The sequence below is a fragment of the Brachypodium distachyon genome, chromosome 5 (genome assembly GCF_000005505.3).
Source record: "Brachypodium distachyon strain Bd21 chromosome 5, Brachypodium_distachyon_v3.0, whole genome shotgun sequence".
NCBI lineage: Eukaryota > Viridiplantae > Streptophyta > Magnoliopsida > Poales > Poaceae > Brachypodium > Brachypodium distachyon.
In genome coordinates this window covers 11,394,226-11,414,884 of record NC_016135.3, presented here as the reverse complement: position 1 = coordinate 11,414,884, position 20,659 = coordinate 11,394,226, and the positions used below count along the sequence as shown (strand labels likewise).

Sequence of the window (20,659 nt, the reverse complement as noted above, 5' to 3'; positions counted from 1 at the left end):
CAAGCCCCGGATTCTGTGAGAACAAGTCTACAAGAGGATCTTGCAGAAGAGATCCAAATTTGGGATCAAAGCCCCAAAGATTCACGCTCAATGACGTACTGCCAATGCTTTCCCTGCCTGTAACACCATTACCTTCTTTTTTTTCGATGACCATTACCTTGATTGTTCTCACTAAAAACTACTCCCTCCATCCCATATTAATTTACTCAAATTTCTGCAAATATGGATGTATCTATGTCTAAAAAGCATCTAGATACATTAATAAAAAGTTACTTAATATATGGGACGGAAGGAGTACGTCCCATAAAAAAAAATGATACCGCACCACAGCATGCACGGCACTAGGTCAAAAGGGCGAGCAGAGTACATGAAAAGAAATTAACCATAAAAAAACTGTATCTACAACTCACAGTTTTTATGTCTCAACAAAAACTAACTCTCTTGTACTCCATTACGAGGACAAACATATCTAGTACGAGTAGTTGTAGTTATTATTGTATGGCAGGGTGGTACACTCTGCATATACTCCTTCCATCAGGAAATATAAGGCACACACATTTTACAAGATTTACTAACTTGGATTAGCTGATACACAATCAATGCGATTGAGAAGTGTTTTTTGATCGGATACACAAGTATATCAAATATGTATCACGTAATCCATGTGTTGAACAAATTCTGAGTCAAAGATAGACTCAAGAGAAGGGCAGGCCTTACATTTCAGATGGAGGAAGTACTTCACACAACTTTTCGGGATTTCTGCAAGTACCATATTTGTGTTTGTTCAGGGAGAAGAGTAAACAATTGGCAGAATTCCTTATTCTTCTGGGTTGTCAGCATAGAAATCTATCCATCCTGCCGCTCGATAAAGATATACGTAGTGACGGAAGGTGCATTTATACCCCCATTTTAAGACTAGTTTTCATTCAAGAGCTAATTTTACAAATGTTTTTGAACTTTTTTTTACTGCGAATGTTTTTGAACTTTAATGCTAATATGATGCTCAAAAGAAATTGCTTTACTGCACACACGATTGCACCAGGGTTTAGTTTTGAGTACATATATGCTGTCAAAACGAGCATCACTGCATCACTAACATCCATACAGTAGGACAATGCTCCCTGACAACATGCCATAATTAATGGACTTTCTATGCTCCTAGAACAACTTCAAGAAAATGAAGAAATGCACTAGTCCAATTCCTATTTCCATTTTAGTTAATGTATGCCACGTTGTGACAACACCTCTTTCTGTACAAAGTACAAAAAAAACTTCTTGCCAAAACTATAAGCCTAGACGCCCTTTTGTCAGATCGACGATAGACTGTACCCTTTAAGATCAATATAATGCAACAAAAAAAGGCTAGGTTAGTCTCACCTCGCAGACTCTTAATTTGGGTTACCATCTCTATATCTCATATGTGATCCCAACCTTCAGCAGTTGGTCTCTCGGAATGGACAACACCTTGTGACCCTCTGTCAAGTTCCTCCTCAAGAATGCATACACATAGTCTACCACTACCTTCTGTAAGACAGACGATTTGGGTCCAGATATCACATTGGCTGACCCCATCAGATAAACCACGCCTTGCTCCATCTGCGCGTCAATCAATTGCTTCTCCTCCTCAACCGTTTGAAGCGAATATGAACTGGTGTTCCTTGCATGGCTGCTCATCTTTGGCTCTATCACCTCCTCACTGTGTACCACAGAGCGGGCAGATTGCCTGGGCCTCGTCTGGCCTTCCAAGACTGCAGTTGCAGAGTTCTCCTCCTCTGGTTTCTTCGCTGCAAATGCACTCTCATTTTCAATGAACATCTTCAACTTCTCAGCTAGGAACCTTGTGAAGTCCCCTGACTCCTCTGCCACATCACTGTACCCATACCGGGCCACACACCGGAACATCCGGTTCTCCCTGGGGCCGACCTGCCGAAAGAGGAACCTCTCCACGGGTGCCACATGAGGGATAGGTAGGTGCTTGATCGACATGAACAAAAAGACAGAGTGCACAGATGGTATCTTTTGCACCAACCGCAGAAACATCGGGGGAATACCTTGCACCAGCTCCGAGTACAGGAGGCCCACCCCAGGGATACGCCGCACATTATGCTTCTCAAGAAGTGTCGTAACTTCGTCGGTGGTAACGATGTGGTCAAACTCATACCAGTACTTCATGACATGCACATAGTGCCATGTTACCATTAGGGCCATCAGGATGAGCACGAAGCAGAATGGCAGGTACCCACCCTGTATGAACTTTGACAATATCGAAGACAGGTAGAGCCACTCTATGGAACTAAATATGACGTAAAATGACAAGACATAGATGATGTTCTTCCTCCACACGAGCAACATAACGATGGTCATCAAATGGGTGGTGATCGAGAAGACAGTTACAACACAAATCCCTGTGCATCACCATAGTCAAATCAGATAAATGTGCGTAATGTTCTATTTAAAGCCTCGAAACTTACCATAGGCGTTCCCGATTTCAGTTGTTGTTCTGAAGGTGATCGTTATTATAATACTAGCCAGCCCCATCAGAAAATTCACTTCAGGAATGTACACCTGTCCCTCATGATGCTTTGAGGTATGGACCACACGAACCCTCGGGAAGCAGCCAAGTGATAGGGCCTTGGACAGGATAGCGAATGCGCCAGAGAGCATAGCCTGGCTTGCAATGATAGCCGAAAAAATGGCAACAGTGAAGGTTGGCCAGAACAATGGCGCTGCATTTTTGTTACAAAGAGACAAATTTTTATTTTGACAATCAAAACATTTAGAACGTGCAAAACTGTACTTTAAGTTGTTTATACCTGGGACAGATCTGAAGAAGGTGTCTGCAACATTCTCAGGGAATTTCCTCAGATATGCTGCTTGCCCAATGTAACATAGTGCCACCGAGGGGAACAAGACAGCGTTGAAGCTTATCTAAGTGAGAGTTCAGAAGCCATTGTAAGATAGTTTCGTTAAGATCAGGGTGCCGAAAATTTCTACCTTTGAAGATGGACCTAGAGTTGGGAGTTAAAGAACATAGAAGCAAGAAGTAAAAGTAAGATGTCGTCATTACCTGAATTGCCCTGATATTGAAATGTCCTAGGTCAGCATACATACCCTCTGTGCCTGTAGCATAAGAAAGTGCATTTAGATTGAAGGCTACAGATTATCTTTTCAATTGCATTTTCATCAAAAGGTTTACCTGTAACACACAAGATAGCACCCCCCAGTGAAACCCATGCTTCCTTTCCGTTCCTTCTGAAGTAAGCTACTATGTGCAATGGATTGAAGGCTCGGAGAATACCGATCTCATACGCCGCGATGTTGTACATGCCAATACCAGCAATAAGAACAAACCACACCGAGATGATTGGAGCAAAAGAGTACCCGACTTTATCGGTCCCAAACCGCTGGACAGAAAATAGTATGAACAGAATAGGCACCGAAATCCATACTATCTGTGCTGTACAAAAAATGACAAAGGAGACTTTCGATGTGATTAATTTCAGCTAATAACTAATCAGAGATCATATAAGCTATTAATTTGCATACTTTCAGTTAAACTTGGTACTTTCTGTCTGATCCCAGTTACTGCAGAGAGCACTACAGAAATACGTGAAAAGGATCACATCAGTTTTCCTCAGACCAATCATATTATTATGATCCACTGCTGACTCAATTAATTTATTTTTACCAGAAATTGCTGGTGTCAGAGTTCCATCACCCATCACCATGGATGTGCCAAGGATTGTGATGGTGAAGAGGCCAATCTTGGCTGCCTTGCTGGATTCAAGCTTCTCCTTCAACCATTGTGCTCTCCTCAGTGATGAGCTCGGTGATTCTATGTTGTAATTCGACACCATCGAATCTTCTACCTGCTGGTTTGGGATCAGCCTTATCTTTGAATACCGTGATATAAGTGAGTAGAGCGCAAATGTGCCACCTATATAGTAGTGGGTAGAGGATACACACAGTAAGTACTCCAGCTTGACATTTCAAAATTCCAGATATATCAGCTTACCATCTCCATTATCATCTGCATAGAGCACGATGAAGACATACTTGATCATCGGTATAAGGATGAGGGTGTATAGGATGAGCGACAGGACACCCAAGAGATCATCCTTGTCCTTGATGCCATTGGGGAAGGTGCTCGAGTACACATAGAGCGGCGATGTCCCAACATCGCCATAAATGATGCCGACACTCTGGAATGCAAGATTTAATACTTGGGCCCAATTTCCCTGTGTCACCAGAAAGGTTCATTGCTGTCAAACTATAATACTGGAGAAACATGGTTGCTGCATCAGAACCAAGCTATGTGTGAATCAGACCTCGGAGCCATGGTGCGTGATAGTGGAGACCTTCTCCGCGTCGCCAAAAAGCGAGTCTTGGCGCTCAAGCCGTTTGGTCGTCTCGATGCTCGATGGGTTCTCAACTTCTAGTGACATTTGTGCTTTCTTTCTATTTATGAGCACCTCCTAATATTTTGGAGGGACTTCTTGGAATTGTCAAACTCTAGGCTTTGACCCTTAAGTACATGCACCAATGGTTTCAAACTCCAGTGATCAGATTGTGCGACCAACCAAGCCTGAGATCATTTTTTATGTATACCAGCAAATCAAGACCAAACAAGATGGAGCTAAAAGAAGATGCAGTGTGGTGAGGACGATGAGATGATGTTTGATAGACGATAGGTATCATCCACCCTTGGCTTGTTTCATCCAAGCTGTAGAGGGTCCATAAAAGTAATTTAGATAAAGGAAGGTTTTAATACTAGTGTGAGACTGCAAGGGAACAATCTGTGACATGAAAGTTCCATGGCTTTGGAAAGGGATGCAAAGAGACAAAGGGTACTCAATTAAAAAGCAGCACCTGACTGTAAATTTTTGTGTAAAATTTTTATGAACTGTCCTTAATTTTAACTCCTAATAATACAGGTGTCCACGCTAAGTTTGAATAGAAACCTTCAGACTGAACTTAATATTAGGAAAAAGCCCATTTCACCCATCAACTCCTGACATAGTACAGATTTCACTCCACAATTCTAAAAATTCACACCCCTAACTAACAAAATCGGACATAATACCCCCCTGACACTATTTCAAAGTGGCTCGCAGCTAAATATTGGCGGCCAAGAAAGTCCAAGCCTATCTTTGGACGTAATTTTCTATTCCCTCCGATCCATAATAAGTGTCTCAGATTTTGTACTAACTTAGTACAAAGTTGTACCAAGTCTAAGACACTTATTATGAACTGGAGGGAGTATATAAAAATATTATTAGGATCCTACATTCTTTTCCAGTTCCAGTCTGCGTACCATTTCTACTATATAAAAATTGTGGTAGGAAAGTCAATCAAGAAGGATACAGAAAATTCCCCAAACTTGAAAGTTCAGAGCCTCAAGTATCATGTGCAGGGACGTGGTCTGCTATCCCCTATGCTCTAACCCTAGTTCTAACAACTATCTCCACCTTCTTCCCACAAACCAGGAAACCCATAACATTTTGGTACCAGAGCAGTTGTCTATTCAAACTTTTACTTAGTTCACTGTAGTAATTAGTCCCATATAGGTCACTTGTTTCTCCAGTCATCAGAGCTGAATCCCGAAAGAAAAAGAAAAATCCACAAGAGCCTACCAGCTTTCATACATGACCATATGTAAGATATTCTTGCCTCGATGTGAAACAAATCCATTGTCTCATAATATGTCAACTCCGATATTTTTGAAAACCTGAAGTTTTTAAAACATAAGAGTTGACTATAATAGAGGAGAAATTTCAGAACACGATTTTTTTCCCCGAACCATGCAGGAGAACTGCAGTACAGCATGGAAGGTAATTTACAGAACGACAGTACAACAAACTCAGGAGACGACCAGACACAACACACACATACATGAGCTAGGGCACAGGGTGCGTAGGTCCCTAGCTCCAGTGAAGTGAAACACCATTGTTGACAATCAGATATGAACACAAAGGGATTTAAAATTATATGGAAAGTTACCATTGTTGGGTTATAAGCAAAAGAACAGATGTAAGGAATCTATAAATATTAATAAAATTTAACTTATTCTCTGAAGTAGTCAAACAATAACTTTTGAACAATTCCAGTGTCCTTCACTTTCTAAAAGATTTAACAATTACCGACTACTCATATTCAGATTTTTTTTAAATTTATTGTAAGCAAGCACTTCTAGTTTTTTCAACTGTGTAACAGAAACTGGTGGAAGTTAGAAACCCACTTGATCAAAACAACCAGTCGGTTAATATTACTAGACCTGAAAGCAGAGCGGTTAAGGCGGTTAAGTTGGATATTGTTCAAACCTTATCATACACAGCAGTGCCGTACCTAGGGCAGGCAGTTGGGGGGGGGTTCCTTTTTTGGGTACACAGTATGTCGGTATCAACTATCAAGCATGGTATGGTAATTCGGATCAAGAACAGACAAAAGAGCTAAGGATAAAACTACGAAGTGCCATATAACAATTAACATGTTATGAGACTAAAATGTACCCCAAAAAAATCAGCAAGTAATAAACATTAAAGATAGGAAGGTTGTAAACATTCTCAAGGCCATCTCATAAACAAAGGTAACATCCACAAATTACAAGTGCATAAATAAAATCCTATAAAAAAAATCAGACAATCCTATTTTGGAGGGCCGATTAATGTGGCTGGAAAATCGGATAATCTTATTCTGCTAGATATTAGCAATACCATATCTCATACTCCCTCCATTTCGGTATAGGGGGCTGTTCTCTAATTTTACCCATTTCCAGAATAGCGGGCCGTTTTGCTGGTTCCACGTACGAAGCCCAAGCAGTTTGCAGTTAATATGGGGTGAGGAAATATTAAATTCCTGATTAAATAAGCGGCCACTCTCCTCCTGCCATCGCCCAGTTGCCGCCGAAACGTTCGCATGCGTGGTTAATACAAACGGGCTCGACCAACCAGGCCGCGATTAGCGCTAATCAAGGCTGCACTGGTGCCGACTGTTTTTCTAGTTCGATTCGCTCGCCCCTGTGATCGCATTCCTTGGTTACGGTGAATCGGGAGAACGGCCCCTATACCGAAACGGAGGGAGTACACCGGAGTCAGAATCATAGCGGATAGGGCATGTACACGTAACATCTCTTAACATATCTTATACCAGCAGATTGGAAAATAGTTTGGTCATAACCACTTCTGGCCCTGAATATTATATTGCTTGTAAACACCAACACAAGATGCACTTACAGCATTGTGGTATGAGGAATGCCTTGATGCTACAAGGAATGGGTTGGCGCAACATTGTTTTAGAAAACAAGCATTAATTTGATTGCATTTCGTCAGGTACTTACGGTTTTAAGTGAACTGATTAGTATATGAAACTCAACATCCTAACACTATTTCAAGATGTGAGGAGAAAGTTGAAGTATAAGTGGGCATCATATGGGAAGTGTTGAAATGTAAGTGGATTGCCCGTTGAGTTAGGTAAACTATTTGGTTCATGGACGATGGAACTTACCAAGACATACCAGTAATGCTTCGAGAGTTCGAGGTAATAGTTTGCATCCAGTGGAATGGATATCACTACTTGCCTATCCGGTGGTTCACTACTTCACAACATTGTTTTGCAGTACCTAGAAACATGTTTGCTGCATCCGGGACTCCAAACATTCAGGAATAAGCTACGATACGGATATACAATACAAAAACCTCCACCAAAAAATGCATCACTGCCCCCCAAATCTTGTGCGCGCCATAGAAGATAATACATACAATTCCAAAAAAGAAAAAGAAAAACATACCTTCGAGAAGCAAATGTCGCGTACAAACAACTGCGGAAGATAGGGGGGAGACCGGAGGAAAGAAGGCGGGAGTGGGGAAGAGGGGACAGCAGCGGTCAGCTGGCCACGGCATCCCGTACTTGTAGGGCAGCGAACTTCCCTGAGCCGAGGAGGAGACACTTGGCCGCGCGCCGCGAAGCACGGAGGGCTGGATTCGGAGGTTGGCCGCATCGGGCGGCGCGCACCGTGGGCCGAGTGAGCAGTCGTGCTCGGAAATCGGAACGACGGAGAGGTTTTCCTGATCTATGATTATGAATGTATAATCCATCGACGTGCCCTTTTGACAGGTCGAAAAAGCATGCTCTTTTTAACGGAAAAAAAATACTCCTCCGTTCCTAAATATTTCGCTGTTTTAGTTCAAGTTTGTACTAAAACAACGATAAATATTTAGAAACGGAAAAATTAACTCGCTACTACTGTGTTAATGTTTTTTTACCAGTTTTGTTAGTGTTTAATGGGTTTAGTACCTATGGCATTGTGTTAATGTACAGTGGGCTTCTGAGGGATGTCATCTCAAAGTTGGTACCGACCGAACATAAAATTCGAGAAAAACATCAAACAATACATAAAATTCTTAATTGCAAATAACATATTGTCATGGTTTTTGGAGATTTTTAATATCAAAACTATCTAAAGCGCAACCTTTTGTAAATTAGCGTTGACCCAGATTGTTCTTCCTAGCATAATGTGTCGAAATCATGGGATAAGAATGAGGATTTCTAGCAGCGGAGCTAGCCGGTTGGCAGAGCCAGGCCAAATCTCTCGGTACACCCACTCCTATCTACATCCACTGTTTTAGCCACACACGTGTCCCCACTTTTTCTTAATCCTCTGCCATGTACTGCACCTCCACCGGATTCCTCATGCTGCCCCCTACTTTGCCTAGTTTCCCCACTCCATCTCTCTCATCTCTCCACTATTCTTTTTTCTCTCTCCCTCACGCATGTTCATCCTTCGCAGGATCTCCGGCTGTAATTATTGATTGGCCTAGCGACTCCTTGCCGTGCAGGGCTCGTTGTGGTCGTGGACGTGGACGCCGGCGACCTCGCCGCTCGCCTCCCTCGACGTCGCCGCTGCCATGTGGTCTCGGCCCCTCCGGGATTCCTTCGGCCTCCGCCCCCATCCCTTTTGCGTGGTCTCGGCCCTTGCGAGATCTCATGGTTTCTTCTTTGAATCTTGTGGTTTTTCTTTGAATGTTTGTGTTATGATTTTTTAGTACCATCATGTACCATTTGAGGTATTAACTTTTCTTGTACCTCGGTGATTTAGGAACCTTCTAAAATTTATTTGATCTATGTACTATCATTTGTTTCTTAGTGATTTTGTCCTGGTACATGATGTACACAATCTCGATATGACGAGGTACATCAAAAAAGTTAAAGTACATGTGATGTACCATATGTACCATACGATGTACTCGTTTCACAAGAGGTACCAAGTTTTGACTGATGCACATATTGTGATTTTTTTCATGATTATGTAATGTACTTGTCTCACAAGTTCATGTACACGATGTACTTAAAAACTGACAAAGTACTCTCATGTACCATAGTGTACTTAAAAACTGATAAGTTACAATACATATATGCATGCTGTGTGGCTGAGAACTAAAGTAAAAAAGAACAAAAAAGTAAGGACGGAAAAAAGAAAAGTTTGTCGGGGTCCCATCCAAAAAGGTATGTGTACTGACACCTTTATGTTAACCATGTATCTCTAATGCAGTGGGGCCATATCCATGTGGAGATTTACGTGGCTACCATCGTAGATGCAAATGTCATCGAAGGCACCGTCTCGGCTTTAGAGCAGGGAAAAATGTAAGCCTTTTATTCAAAACTAGAATTTGCGTACAAAATTTGCTAATTTAATCATCATACTTTGAGTTAAAGTAAGATCAACCGGGGTGCATGCCCGGGCAATTTGTCTGGGGTGGTCAGACGGTGTATGACGCTTTCATCCTACCACGTAACAAAATTGATGGGCTTGAAAAATAAACTTCACCTCGTAGTGCTGAACACCTACACCTCGCCATGATCCAATCTCTCCTACACACTATACAAAAACGGTCATTAGTAACGGTCAAAAAAGTGCGTCGGTAACGGACTCCAAGTGGAGCCCGCCACTGACTTTCATCATCAGTGGCGGGCTCCAAGTGGAGCCTTGGAGCCCGCCATTGATAACATTCTCGTGATTTAAAAAAAACAAGCCTGTGGCCTGCAAACTATGGTCGCGGATGAACAAATCAGAAAATCACAGGCTATAGCATCTTACAAAATCAGACTGATCACACAAGAACTGGTACACAGGAGAGAAAATGGACAAACAATTAAAAAAAATCTGCAACTGCTCCATGACGGCGATGGCTGCGGTTCCGGCTCCACGACGGCGATGGCTGTGCTTCTGGCTCTCCACGACGGTGGCTGAGGTCGGGGACGCCGGCTCTACAGGAGCTGCCGCCCGGCCTACTCGTCCTCATGGGCGCCGATGAGGATCTGCGGTAGTGAAATTGATCGAGGGAGAGAGAAGAAATCGAGAGAGGTAGAGAGAGAAGAGATAGAGAGAGACTAACGTGAGAGGGAGAGGGGGATTCGGTGGTGCGCGGGGTCGGGGGCGCCAGATCCGGCAGCATCCAGGGTCGAGGTCGCCGGATCTGGCGTACCTGGCGGCGGTCGGGGTCGGAGAAGGGGAGAGGCGCCCGCCGGGGATCCAGGGCGGGTGGATCCGGTGACGCCGGCCAGAGGGCGGCCGAATCCCACGGCGGCGTGCCGGATGCAGCCTAGTGGAGACGTGGGGAGGCGGGGTGGCGCCGTGGCAGTCGGTGGCCGCCATCGGGGGCGCCTTGGAGTCGGGTCGCGGTGCTCTGAGGAGGGAGAGAGAGGAGGTGGAGAGATCGGGAGGGAGGGAGAAGAGAGGAGGAGTACGGGAGAGTAGAGGAGCTGGACGGAGGAAGATACGAGATGGGGAGAGATAGGGAAAGAGAGAGAGAAAGAAGGGAGGGGATCCGAGGGAGGAGATGCGCGCATACAGGACGGTAAGAGAGGCCACGTCATCGATCTAGGGCATTTTTTCTCCACCAATCGCACGCAGGCACATGGATCTATGTTTCTTCAGCTTCCAGCCAGCCACCAGTAAAAAACAGCCACAGATTGACCTGAAAATTTTGTATTATTCCTTTTTAGTGCAATATACAAGTAACTTATTGTATTTAATGACACTAAATTTTCTTATAAGTTTACACATATGTGTGAAAATTGGAGAGATGTCATGTTAAACCATATTACTTATACTTGCTTCACAAAATATCACATTTTTTGCGTTTGGAAAATGAAAAAACATTTTTTTTTTGAACTAAAAAATTGTAAACTCTTTGGCAATATTGTTTGACATGGAAAGACTGGATCCTTGTGCCAAAATGGATTCATTATCATGAACTATGACATAGGAATGATCGTGACTTTGGTCATTTGGCTTGAAACCTATAAACATTCATACCTGATAGTGCCAAAAATCATTTTTATAATCAAAAATTTGTAAACCTCTTTGACAATATTGTTTGTCATGACAAGATGCACCTTTGGGAAAAAAAAGGATACATTAGCATGAACTATGACGTAGAATTGGACAAACTTTGGTCATTTCGCTTAAAAAATAAATTTCAACTATGGGAAATAACAAGTTTGTACTACATATGTCATTTTTGAAATGTTAACATCTGATATTATTGTTCCACTATGTTAAGAAAGAAAAGATAAAACTTTAGCAAAAAGAATCACATTTTTCTGACTTTTATGAATTAGTTATATATGATTTTTTTCAATTTTCAAAGGTCTTAGGGGTTATCAGTGGCGGGCCTATATATAAAGCCCACCACTGATGTGTGTTTTTGCAATTTTTGCAATTCCTCGTCAGTGACGGGTGTGGTACGCCCGCCATTGATGAAGAGTCATCAGTGATGGGTTTTTTGTGCCCGTCACTGATGAGGTGTCATCAGTGACGGACAGGTAAGGGCCGTCACTGATGACCCGTCACTTATGTTGTGTTTTGTAGCAGTGACAACACCACTCCCACATGCACTCCCACTCATCTAACCCACAATAGTTGCCTCTTGTGCTGATTCCCTGCGGCACACTTTTCTTGTCCGAGGCCATTACTCGATACAACTCGGTCTCATCAGCGAATGAAACCAACGAAGGATATGATGCCTTGCTAAGTTTGCTAGCCAGTGGTGTGAGGAGGATGTGTCGGTCCAGTACCCTCATTATGCGACCGAAGGATGCAGAGGCTGCCGCAATCTTCTCAAGAGCACACGAGAGACAAGAAGAAAAAGAAACATAGGTACAAAGTAGTCACCGGAGAAAAGAAGCTAGAGATAAACACCTGTTCCTTCATAGTGAGTGAACTTTCTACTTTTCAAAGATGAGTTCACAAATTTTATGAGTGTCTTAGAGATGGACTTCAATATTTTTGGCACGTGCTTTCAATTCATTTTAGATGACGTTCCAATTTCTCGTTCAACTCCACTGAGGTGAGATTCTATGTTTTCAACATGAGCTTTCAACTTCAGAAAGATGAAATTTCAGTTCCTGGTGGACAAGCTTTTTTTAGGTTTGCTTTGAGGTGAGCTTCAATATTTTCTAAATAAGTTTTCAATTTTTTTAGTTCTTTTGAGGCAAGCTTTACATATTTACTACATGATCTTCTAATTTTAAGTACGAGATTTAAATTTATTTAAGACGAGCTTTCAACTATTTTGAGCTCCTTTGTTATGGGCTTCAATAATATTCACATGATATTTAATTTTTGAAGGATGGGTTTTCAATTTCTTTAAGCCGGACTTTCAAATTCTTTTGAGTTCCACTCTTGACAGCTTTGGTATTCCTAACATGAGTTTTGATTCTTTAATGACGTGTTTTCCAATTTCTTTTGAGACGATCTCTCAATTTTGTTTTGAGTTCCTTGGTATGAGCTCCAATATTGTTGGAATGAGCTTTCAATTTCTTTTTGAGTTCCTTTTGGTATATGTTAGAAATTTGAATTTTTGAAAATCATCAAATTGATGTTTTTGAGTTTTGCAAACACTATGGTTGTGAAACTTAAAAGTGTCTAGCAAGTGTGATTGAAACTGCTATTCCTCGTCCGTTATGCTTCTCAAAACCACTCTTGCAGGCCAGAAAGGGAAAAAAGTAAAGCCCGACAAATCAGTTTTTTTGTGCAAAATAATAGAAAAAAGAAGGGAGGAAAAGAGCCCAACACGCTCAGTATTATTTTCGGGTGCTGCGACACTGGAAGAAGGGAAGGGAGGAAAAGCCCAATGATGGTCCAATAGTACTTGGGCTGGCTCAAAGCCCCGACTCGGGAGTGTCGGGAAGAAAGGGAGGGCAGGGCACACGACATCGATCACCTCGAGAAATCGACCGTGGGATAGGTCATAGGGAGCGCGCGGAGCTCCGCCAGATAGTCGCCTCTCCCTATGCATCGGCCAGATGGATTTTAGGCTCTCGCGAACCTCCATTCGCATTGCACGTCGCTCGCCAGCGGGGATCAGAATCTTCTGCGCAAGGGCCCTCCTCAACATAGAAAGCAGCGCGATAACCGTATGCTTCATTTTCATGGCCAGCAGAGATGATCCGTTTCTTAGGTACATCTCTCTCGCCCCGTGCCCCGATGTAAACCTGTGAATTTATTTACTTGCTCATTCAAATTTACTGGTCGTCAGACGATTTGCTGGAATGCTAGTTGCTCCCGATATCCTCCAGTAGTTCTCTGTGTCCGGTCACTGTTCGACGATATGTCCGAGAGGGTGTGAGTGCCTTGATTTGAATAGATGCCTTAGTTCGAGTCCGCCCTTGCAATAAGTTCTCGCCTATAGCACACATTGTATTCTGCGCCGATGTGTCTCCAGCGCGCAAACTTGCATTTGGATTGCTAGTCATCTATATGTGCGTCTGCACAGACCAGCAATGTAAGTTTTCTTTGGTTATTGGCAAAGAACTGCAAAGACCAGCAATGTATTTAGGAACGGAGGGAGTATTGCATAAAGACTTACTTTAATAACTAGCACAATGTCCATGTGTTGCTACAAATAAAAAGAATGCACTACATCTTTAAAGAGAATGTTGTGTTATCATTTCTTGTGATCTTAGATCAAATAATTCGTACCGGCTATCTTCTGAATGGTTTGAAGGTGAACAACGCTGCACCGATTGAGATCTTTATAGGAGCAAATATCTGTATCTGTTGTACCTAAGATATAAACATTCATTCCTAATTAACTCAAATCATTGATGATTGAAATCTTTTGTAATATTTGAGATTAAAAAAAACTCACATCACTAATGATTTACCAACTGTGTTGTGTGTTGGCCTTTCTTGACATGTCCTTTGATGAAGCGTTGTTACACTGTATCAAAAAATAGTAGTGCAATCTCTGCACTTACCTTATTGAAATGAAATATAAATAATTTTCCTCATGAGCTAATATTGGATGAAAATTACAACTTTGTAATTATCGTAGAAGTTTGATGAAGTACCAGCCTTTTTTTTGTAGTAATCATTCATAGAGATGGCACTATACTAATAGCTTTTATTATTTGTTCATGGCATCGACATACTGCATCAACATATCTTTTTAAAGAGACTACATCAAATCAAGATAATTTGCACTTTTAACAAGAAGTTGTGCAACAGCTAATTGTTTTGGCACAAATTATTAATTTACAGTGCTGACTCTGCATAAATTCTATACATGATGGCCGGATGGATTTAGCATTCTGGCTTTGCATTGAACATGTATTAAGGTGGAGAACCTTAAGTTATGTTAATATTATCTTGAGTAGTAATCATAAATAAAATTTACCTTGAACCAGGCAAAAGAGGAAATGATCTCTAATTCCTCAAAGATGATAAGAAGTTCAAGTGCAACTCACAACCCAATTAGCACATCCTGCACCTGCATGCCTTATTATGTTGAAAAAAACTTCTTCATTTGCAGGAAACATGACCTCTCTCGAGGACGTGAGTGTACAATTTTGGACATCTGGTAAGGTGTTTATTTATTTCAGTCACTCTTCAATCTTCACTCCCATCGTAGCGTTAGTAATGCTACTACACGAAATGCATTCTTCTTTGCCTTAAACTTTGAAGGATGTGTGCAGTGGACATTTCAAAACTTTGACAACATAAATAACGATAAAAGAATTTAGATTTCTCTATGGAAACTATACTGGTAGCAGATTTACCACCAATAGTATTTTTATGCCGTTCTAAATTTTAATATGTTTTTATTCCAATGCACCAAACTCAAGTAGAAGAGGAAAAAGGTAATCAAATCTCACATGGTAATCAAATCTCTCATATTCCCCTTGATAGTGGGAAAAATCATAAACCTTTCTTATGCCTGGGAGCAGACACTCTACCAGTCAAACTTTAGTTGCAATATCACCCTTACATTGGACACATTCAGGTAACGCCACACTGTACAGAGAAAACAAAAAAGAAAATATCCTAACCACAAGAAAACGGAAAACAAATCCTGTACCTACATGCCTTTTTTTATTGAATCGGCAATGGCACTTTGCCCTTCAGAATCAACAGCATGCACCCAGAATCACATGGATAGGCTCACATCATACTTGGGTAAAATAACTATATCTCATATGTGATCCCAACTTTGAGCAACTGATCTTTCGGAATGGCTAGTGCCTTGTGTCCCTCTGTCAAGTTCTTCCTCAAGAATGTATAAACATAGTTCACCACTATCTTCTTGAAAACCGAGGACTTGACTTGGGCTGTAACATTGGCCTCCCCCATCAGATACACCATCCCTCGCTCCATCTCTCTGTCAATCAGCTGCTTCTCCTCCTCGACTGTCTGGTTCTCATGGAAACTGATCCTCCCTGAGTGGCTGCTCACCCGCGTTTGAATCGCCTCCTCGCTGTGTACTGCATTCTGAGTGGATCGCCTCGTCCTCGCCTGGGATTCTGAAACTTCACTGGTATTGTCACTCTCCGCTTCATTCTGAGCGAATGCGCTCTCCTCCTGGATGAACATCTTGAGCCTATCCACAAGGAACGCCGCAAACTCCTTGGGCTCCTCCAGAGTGTCGCTGTAGCCATACCGTGCCACACACCTGAACATCCGGTGCTCCCTCGGGCCGACCTGCCGGAAGATGAACCTCTCTGCAGGTATCACATGCGAGATCGGCAGGTGCTTGATTGACATGAACATGAAGATGGAGTGCACGGATGGTATCTTCTTGATCAGACGAGGAAACACTGGGGGGATACCCTGAACCAGCTCCGTGTACAGGAGGCCCACCCCAGGGATCCGGCGCACGTCGTTCTTCTCGAGCAGCATTGTCATTTCGTTAATAGGCACAATGTGGTCAAGCTCGTACCAGTATCTCTTGACTTGGACATAGTGCCATGTCGCCATGAGGCTCATCACGACCAGCGCGAAACAGATCGGAAGGTATCCACCTTCAATGAACTTTGACAGTATGGAAGAGAGGTAAATTAACTCGATGGAGCCAAACACGACATAGAACAGCATGATGAAGATGACATGCTTCTGCCATATGAGGAGCATCACGACGGTCATCAGATGGGTGGTGATCACGAATGTGGTCACGACACAGATCCCTGCGTATCACCAACAACGGGTAAGATTTCCATTGGAAGCTTCAATGCAGAGTCCTCATTAATTTTTTTGCTAGTAGATTCTTACCATAAGCATGACCAATGCTAGTAGTCGTTCTGAAGGCGATTGTGACTATGATGCTTGCCAATCCCATCATGAAGTTCACTTCAGGAATGTACACCTGCCCCTCATACTTGTGTGAGGTGTGGATCACTTGAACCCTGGGCATGCAACCAAGAGATAGGGCCTTGGAGAGGATGGCAAATGCACCAGAGAGCATAGCCTGGCTTGCTATGATGGCAGCAAGAATGGCAACAACGAAGGTTGGCCAGAACAATGGTGCTGCATGAAAATAGACATGGAGAGTTGATCTTACTTGTGATATATGCTTACCAAGCACAAGTACATCTACTCCATGAAGCGAAACTGCAGACTTAATTTGTTTATACCTGGGATAGATCTATAGAAGGTGTTCGCAACATTCTCTGGAAATTTCCTCAGGTAAGCCGCCTGCCCAATGTAGCACAGTGCGACCGACGGGAACAAGATACCATTGAAGCTGATCTGTAAACGAAAAATACAAGAAACAATTATGAGATGCTTTTGGTTTAACTTCTGAGAAAAGATTGTTCGTTTTGAAATCTAGTCTAGATGCAAAGGTTAAAGTGTTAATGAAACATGAAGCAAGAAACATATACAGTGCTGCTGGTTACCTGAACAGCCCTGATGTTGAAATGTCCTAGGTCAGCAAACATACCTTCTGTGCCTGTTCCATATGACAATCAGTCAATGAGTTCAGATTGCAGCCTTCCATGGGTTGCAAGCTACAAAAGCCCTTTCCAGTTACATTTTTGGTCAGAAAGATTACCTGTGACACACAAGATAATTCCACCAAGTGAAACCCATCCATCCTTCCCGTTCCTTTTGAAGTATTGTACTATATACATTGGATTGAAGGCCCGTAGAACACCGATGTCATGAATAACGAGGTTGTACATCCCAATACCAGCAATCAGTATGAACCACACTGAGATGACTGGAGCAAAGGTGTATCCGACCTTGTCGGTACCGAAACGCTGGACTGAGAAGAGCATGAACAGAATTGCCACTGAGATGAGGACCACTTGCGCTGTAGAAAGAACCAACAGACATTAGATATGGTGGACTCATGGGCGCATGCTTGGAAATAATCAAAGATCTTACTAATCTTTTTATACATACTTTGAGTCAAGCTTGGCGCTTTTTCCCTGATCCCACTCACTGCAGAGAGCACTGCAGCACATCCATGAACAAAATATTAGTACTTCTTTTAGACTATACTGGTACGCTGTAAATTGGTTACAGGCCTACAGCACAAGATAATACTGTTGACATCCATTTGCTTTATCATTACCAGAAATTGCTGGTGTCAAGGTTCCATCGCCTATCACCATGGATGTGCCGAGGATGGTGAGAGTGAAGAGCGCAATCTTGGCTGCCTTGCTGGACTCAAGCTTCTGCTTCAGCCACTGCGCCCTCCTCAGCTGCGAGTTTGGCGCTTCGATGTGGTAATTGGACACCGCCGCATCCTCAGCCTGCTGGTCCGGGATCAGTCTTACCTTTGCATACCTTGATATCAGCGAGTAAAGTGCAAACGTGCCACCTACAACAGCAGTTTGTTTGTTGTTATTTCATATACCAACTGCATAACAGTAATACAGCAGGTGATTTCATCTTATCCTGCCCAAATTTCAGAGAATGGGCTTACCATCTCCATTGTCGTTTGCATACAACACGATGAAGACATACTTGAGCATCGGTATGATGATGAGGGTGTAGATGATGAGCGACAAGACGCCAAGGAGATCGTCGTTGTTCTTGATCCCATCAGGGAAGGTGCTAGAGTAGACATAAAGTGGTGAAGTCCCGATATCACCGTAGATGATGCCGACGCTCTGGAAAGCAAGGCTCAGCGTCCGCACCCAGCTCACCTGTGCCACCCAAAGGAAAGCAATACAGTCAGACAGCTCTCTCACAATAGAAGATTGCTGTAAAATGGTCATGAAATTGCAGGAGATGCATACCTCGGAGCCATGGTGCTTCGAATGGGAGACCTTTTCTGCATCGCCGAACAGCGAGTCATGGCGCTTGAGCGGGGCAGGTGTCTCTGTACCCCGTGGATCCTCGACTTGGAGCGACATTTCTGGTTACCTTCTGGTGTTGAAGCTGCGCTCTTCCCAATAGTACCTTGGAGGCCTTCTTCAGGTGTTGTAATAGTATTGCAAACTAGTATAGTCTCTTCCGGGACTTACTACCTGCATCAATGGTTCCTAGACTTCAGACGACGGTGGTGTGGAAATCAAGCATATATATAACTTTTTTTTACAGTTCCAAGACAAGGGAGCTTTGAAAACAACCCAAAAAAAATTTAATCCTTTAATTTCTTGCTAAGCGATGTAACATGCTCAAGGTTGATTGGGTACCAGTGCCAGCGCTGGCAACATAAATGTAAATTAGCAGTGTGATGCATGCACCCGTATTTTTGTCAACATTGTTGCTGTCAAATTTCAGTGAATCTGAGTACCACTAATTCAATGGATATAAGATTATATAAGTCTGTAGTTGTCGGATCCAGCAGAGAGATGGTATATTACCAGGAGGCAGGAGCTAACTAAGATTTATGATGTGCTGAGCAAACATGTCATCTTTTAAAAAAAATAACTGCACTGATATGTGGACCCCAAAATCAGTATGATGTGTTTTGTAAGCACTGTTGTCAGTATGACCCAAGAGCATGCACAACTGGCGCCAATTACTGTTTTTTTTTCAGAGTAACTGAAGATTAAACCACCCATAACAATCTAAATATTCACACATATGGTTTTCAAGTGTATAATCCTAATAGTAGTCAAAATTTCAAAAGTTGATTATGTATTTATGCAAAACGATGCAGTAATTAGTTTTTACAGGACCAAAAGGAGTAGTACAATTTTCTATAATTTATCACAGATCTTCTCGGGTCATGCCCACCGCCCTCGCTCGCGTCCAAATAAATAACAAATCCTATTTGTTCAAGTGATAATCTGATCACAAATCAACCTCATTGAGTGCGCCCTCTTGACCTCCCCAAGTCCCAATTCTCAATACTCCCAAGTCCCAACCAACCCTCCACACCTGTCCTATGTGTACAATGTGGAAAGGAATCTTTTTACTACTAAAACATACTGTCATGCTGAAGGGTGTACATAGTGACAGGTTAGTCGTGTACACAGTGGTAGTGGAAACGAAACTTTACTGCTAAAACACACTTGCAGTAGGTGGATGCAGCAAAAAAGTTGTTTTTCCCCTCTCCTTGAGACTAATTATGGAGAGATAAATAAAAGATTCCTTTGTGTGTGCTGAGATCTTCCCAAGGATACAATTTCAGTCCATGTTTAGCAATGATGAATAATTAAACACCTTCAACACAACAGATGGCATCACATTCAAAAACGAATAAGAAGAAGAATAAACGTCTCTAAAGAAAGAAGAAACAAATGAGATCATGATATGCTCCTCAATTCTTTCTTCTTGGAGAAATGGCAAAAAGAAAACTCTGTAGCAGTGCTCCTTGTGTGAGAGAAATCATCAACAAGCCATGGAAGAAGCAGAGAGGGCGAGTAACCGAGTACCGACCTAGCTAGGCGACGGAAGGACGGCCGGCGACGAGGTTCGGTTGCCGGACAAAAGCGCGGAGCCGCAGAGGGTGAGTGTAACAAGGAAGCAGCAGAATGAGGGAAGCTGGCATATGAAGCAGCTCGCATTGGAGGGAGAAGGAGAGAAAGGAAGGCCTCTTTAAATAGACCGGCACGGCATGCAAGCGCAGAGCACCGGAAGGGAGCCAAAACAAGAGAAGCGGCTCCGTGGAACAAACAGTAAACAAGGCTAAATTATTGTGCAATGCACTGTATTATTGGGCGAGCTGACGGTTTATGTCGAAGAACAAGGGAAACGAGGTGCGGAGATCGGAAATACGGTATGTAGTACTCCTATCCCGGCGAGTCAGTCTTCGGCCGCCAAAGACTTTGGCCTTCTTTTTTCCTGTTGGTTTCTCTGGGAGACTGGGATCTACGAGCTTCGTCCGTGCAATAATTGATGCGAAAGCCATCTCCTTGGAACGATGCCTTGTTTTCTTCTTCTTCTATGGTGGTAACTCCATTTTCTGGGTCTGAGAGACAGATG

The 20,659-nt window shown here is 42.7% G+C and overlaps 2 protein-coding genes and 1 long non-coding RNA gene across 9 annotated transcripts; 1 reads left to right on the top strand and 2 right to left on the bottom strand.

Moving 5' to 3' along the window:
* Window positions 1–997: 997 nt before the first annotated feature.
* On the bottom strand, window positions 998–10,815 carry LOC100845446 (potassium transporter 1). 7 transcript variants are annotated; one of them, XM_010241518.3, is made up of 11 exons: window positions 10,392–10,815; window positions 7,787–9,874; window positions 4,329–4,723; window positions 4,016–4,238; window positions 3,689–3,937; window positions 3,547–3,597; window positions 3,197–3,457; window positions 3,068–3,120; window positions 2,814–2,928; window positions 2,472–2,726; window positions 998–2,405 (listed from the first exon to the last, which is right to left on the bottom strand). In XM_010241518.3, exons 3-11 carry the CDS (start codon window positions 4,443–4,445, stop codon window positions 1,408–1,410), a joined length of 2,322 nt encoding a protein of 773 aa, XP_010239820.1. In that variant the 5' UTR covers window positions 4,446–4,723; window positions 7,787–9,874; window positions 10,392–10,815; the 3' UTR covers window positions 998–1,407. The 7 variants fall into 7 exon arrangements, with proteins under 7 accessions (XP_010239820.1, XP_024311585.1, XP_010239819.1 ...); XM_024455817.1 differs by having other exon boundaries at window positions 4,329–4,585; XM_010241517.3 differs by having other exon boundaries at window positions 4,329–9,620; window positions 9,700–9,874.
* A 2,333-nt stretch (window positions 10,816–13,148) lies between these two features.
* LOC112269437 lies at window positions 13,149–18,260 on the top strand. The gene is made up of 3 exons (XR_002961283.1): window positions 13,149–13,460; window positions 14,814–14,861; window positions 17,856–18,260. It is a non-coding gene; the product is annotated as an uncharacterized LOC112269437 (long non-coding RNA).
* Window positions 15,153–18,669, bottom strand: LOC100845139 (potassium transporter 1). The gene is made up of 9 exons (XM_024456192.1): window positions 18,523–18,669; window positions 18,207–18,429; window positions 17,853–18,101; window positions 17,681–17,731; window positions 17,328–17,588; window positions 17,173–17,225; window positions 16,909–17,023; window positions 16,547–16,801; window positions 15,153–16,461 (listed from the first exon to the last, which is right to left on the bottom strand). Exons 1-9 carry the CDS (start codon window positions 18,637–18,639, stop codon window positions 15,467–15,469), a joined length of 2,319 nt encoding a protein of 772 aa, XP_024311960.1. The 5' UTR covers window positions 18,640–18,669; the 3' UTR covers window positions 15,153–15,466.
* Between the last annotated feature and the right edge of the window lie 1,990 nt (window positions 18,670–20,659).

What these genes read in the sequence shown, in the direction of transcription:
- LOC100845139 (XM_024456192.1), bottom strand. Translation starts at nt 18,639, where the DNA reads ATGTCGCTCCAAGTCGAGGATCCACGGGGTACAGAGACACCTGCCCCG. An exon ending in TCAACATCAGGGCTGTTCAG is followed by an intron (nt 17,024 to 17,172) that starts GTAACCAGCAGC and finishes TTTCGTTTACAG; the next exon opens with ATCAGCTTCAATGGTATCTT. An exon ending in CTTCTATAGATCTATCCCAG is followed by an intron (nt 16,802 to 16,908) that starts GTATAAACAAAT and finishes ATTTTCATGCAG; the next exon opens with CACCATTGTTCTGGCCAACC.
- LOC100845446 (XM_010241518.3), bottom strand. Translation starts at nt 4,445, where the DNA reads ATGTCACTAGAAGTTGAGAACCCATCGAGCATCGAGACGACCAAACGG. An exon ending in TCACGCACCATGGCTCCGAG is followed by an intron (nt 4,239 to 4,328) that starts GTCTGATTCACA and finishes CTGGTGACACAG; the next exon opens with GGAAATTGGGCCCAAGTATT. An exon ending in TCAATATCAGGGCAATTCAG is followed by an intron (nt 2,929 to 3,067) that starts GTAATGACGACA and finishes ACTCTCACTTAG; the next exon opens with ATAAGCTTCAACGCTGTCTT.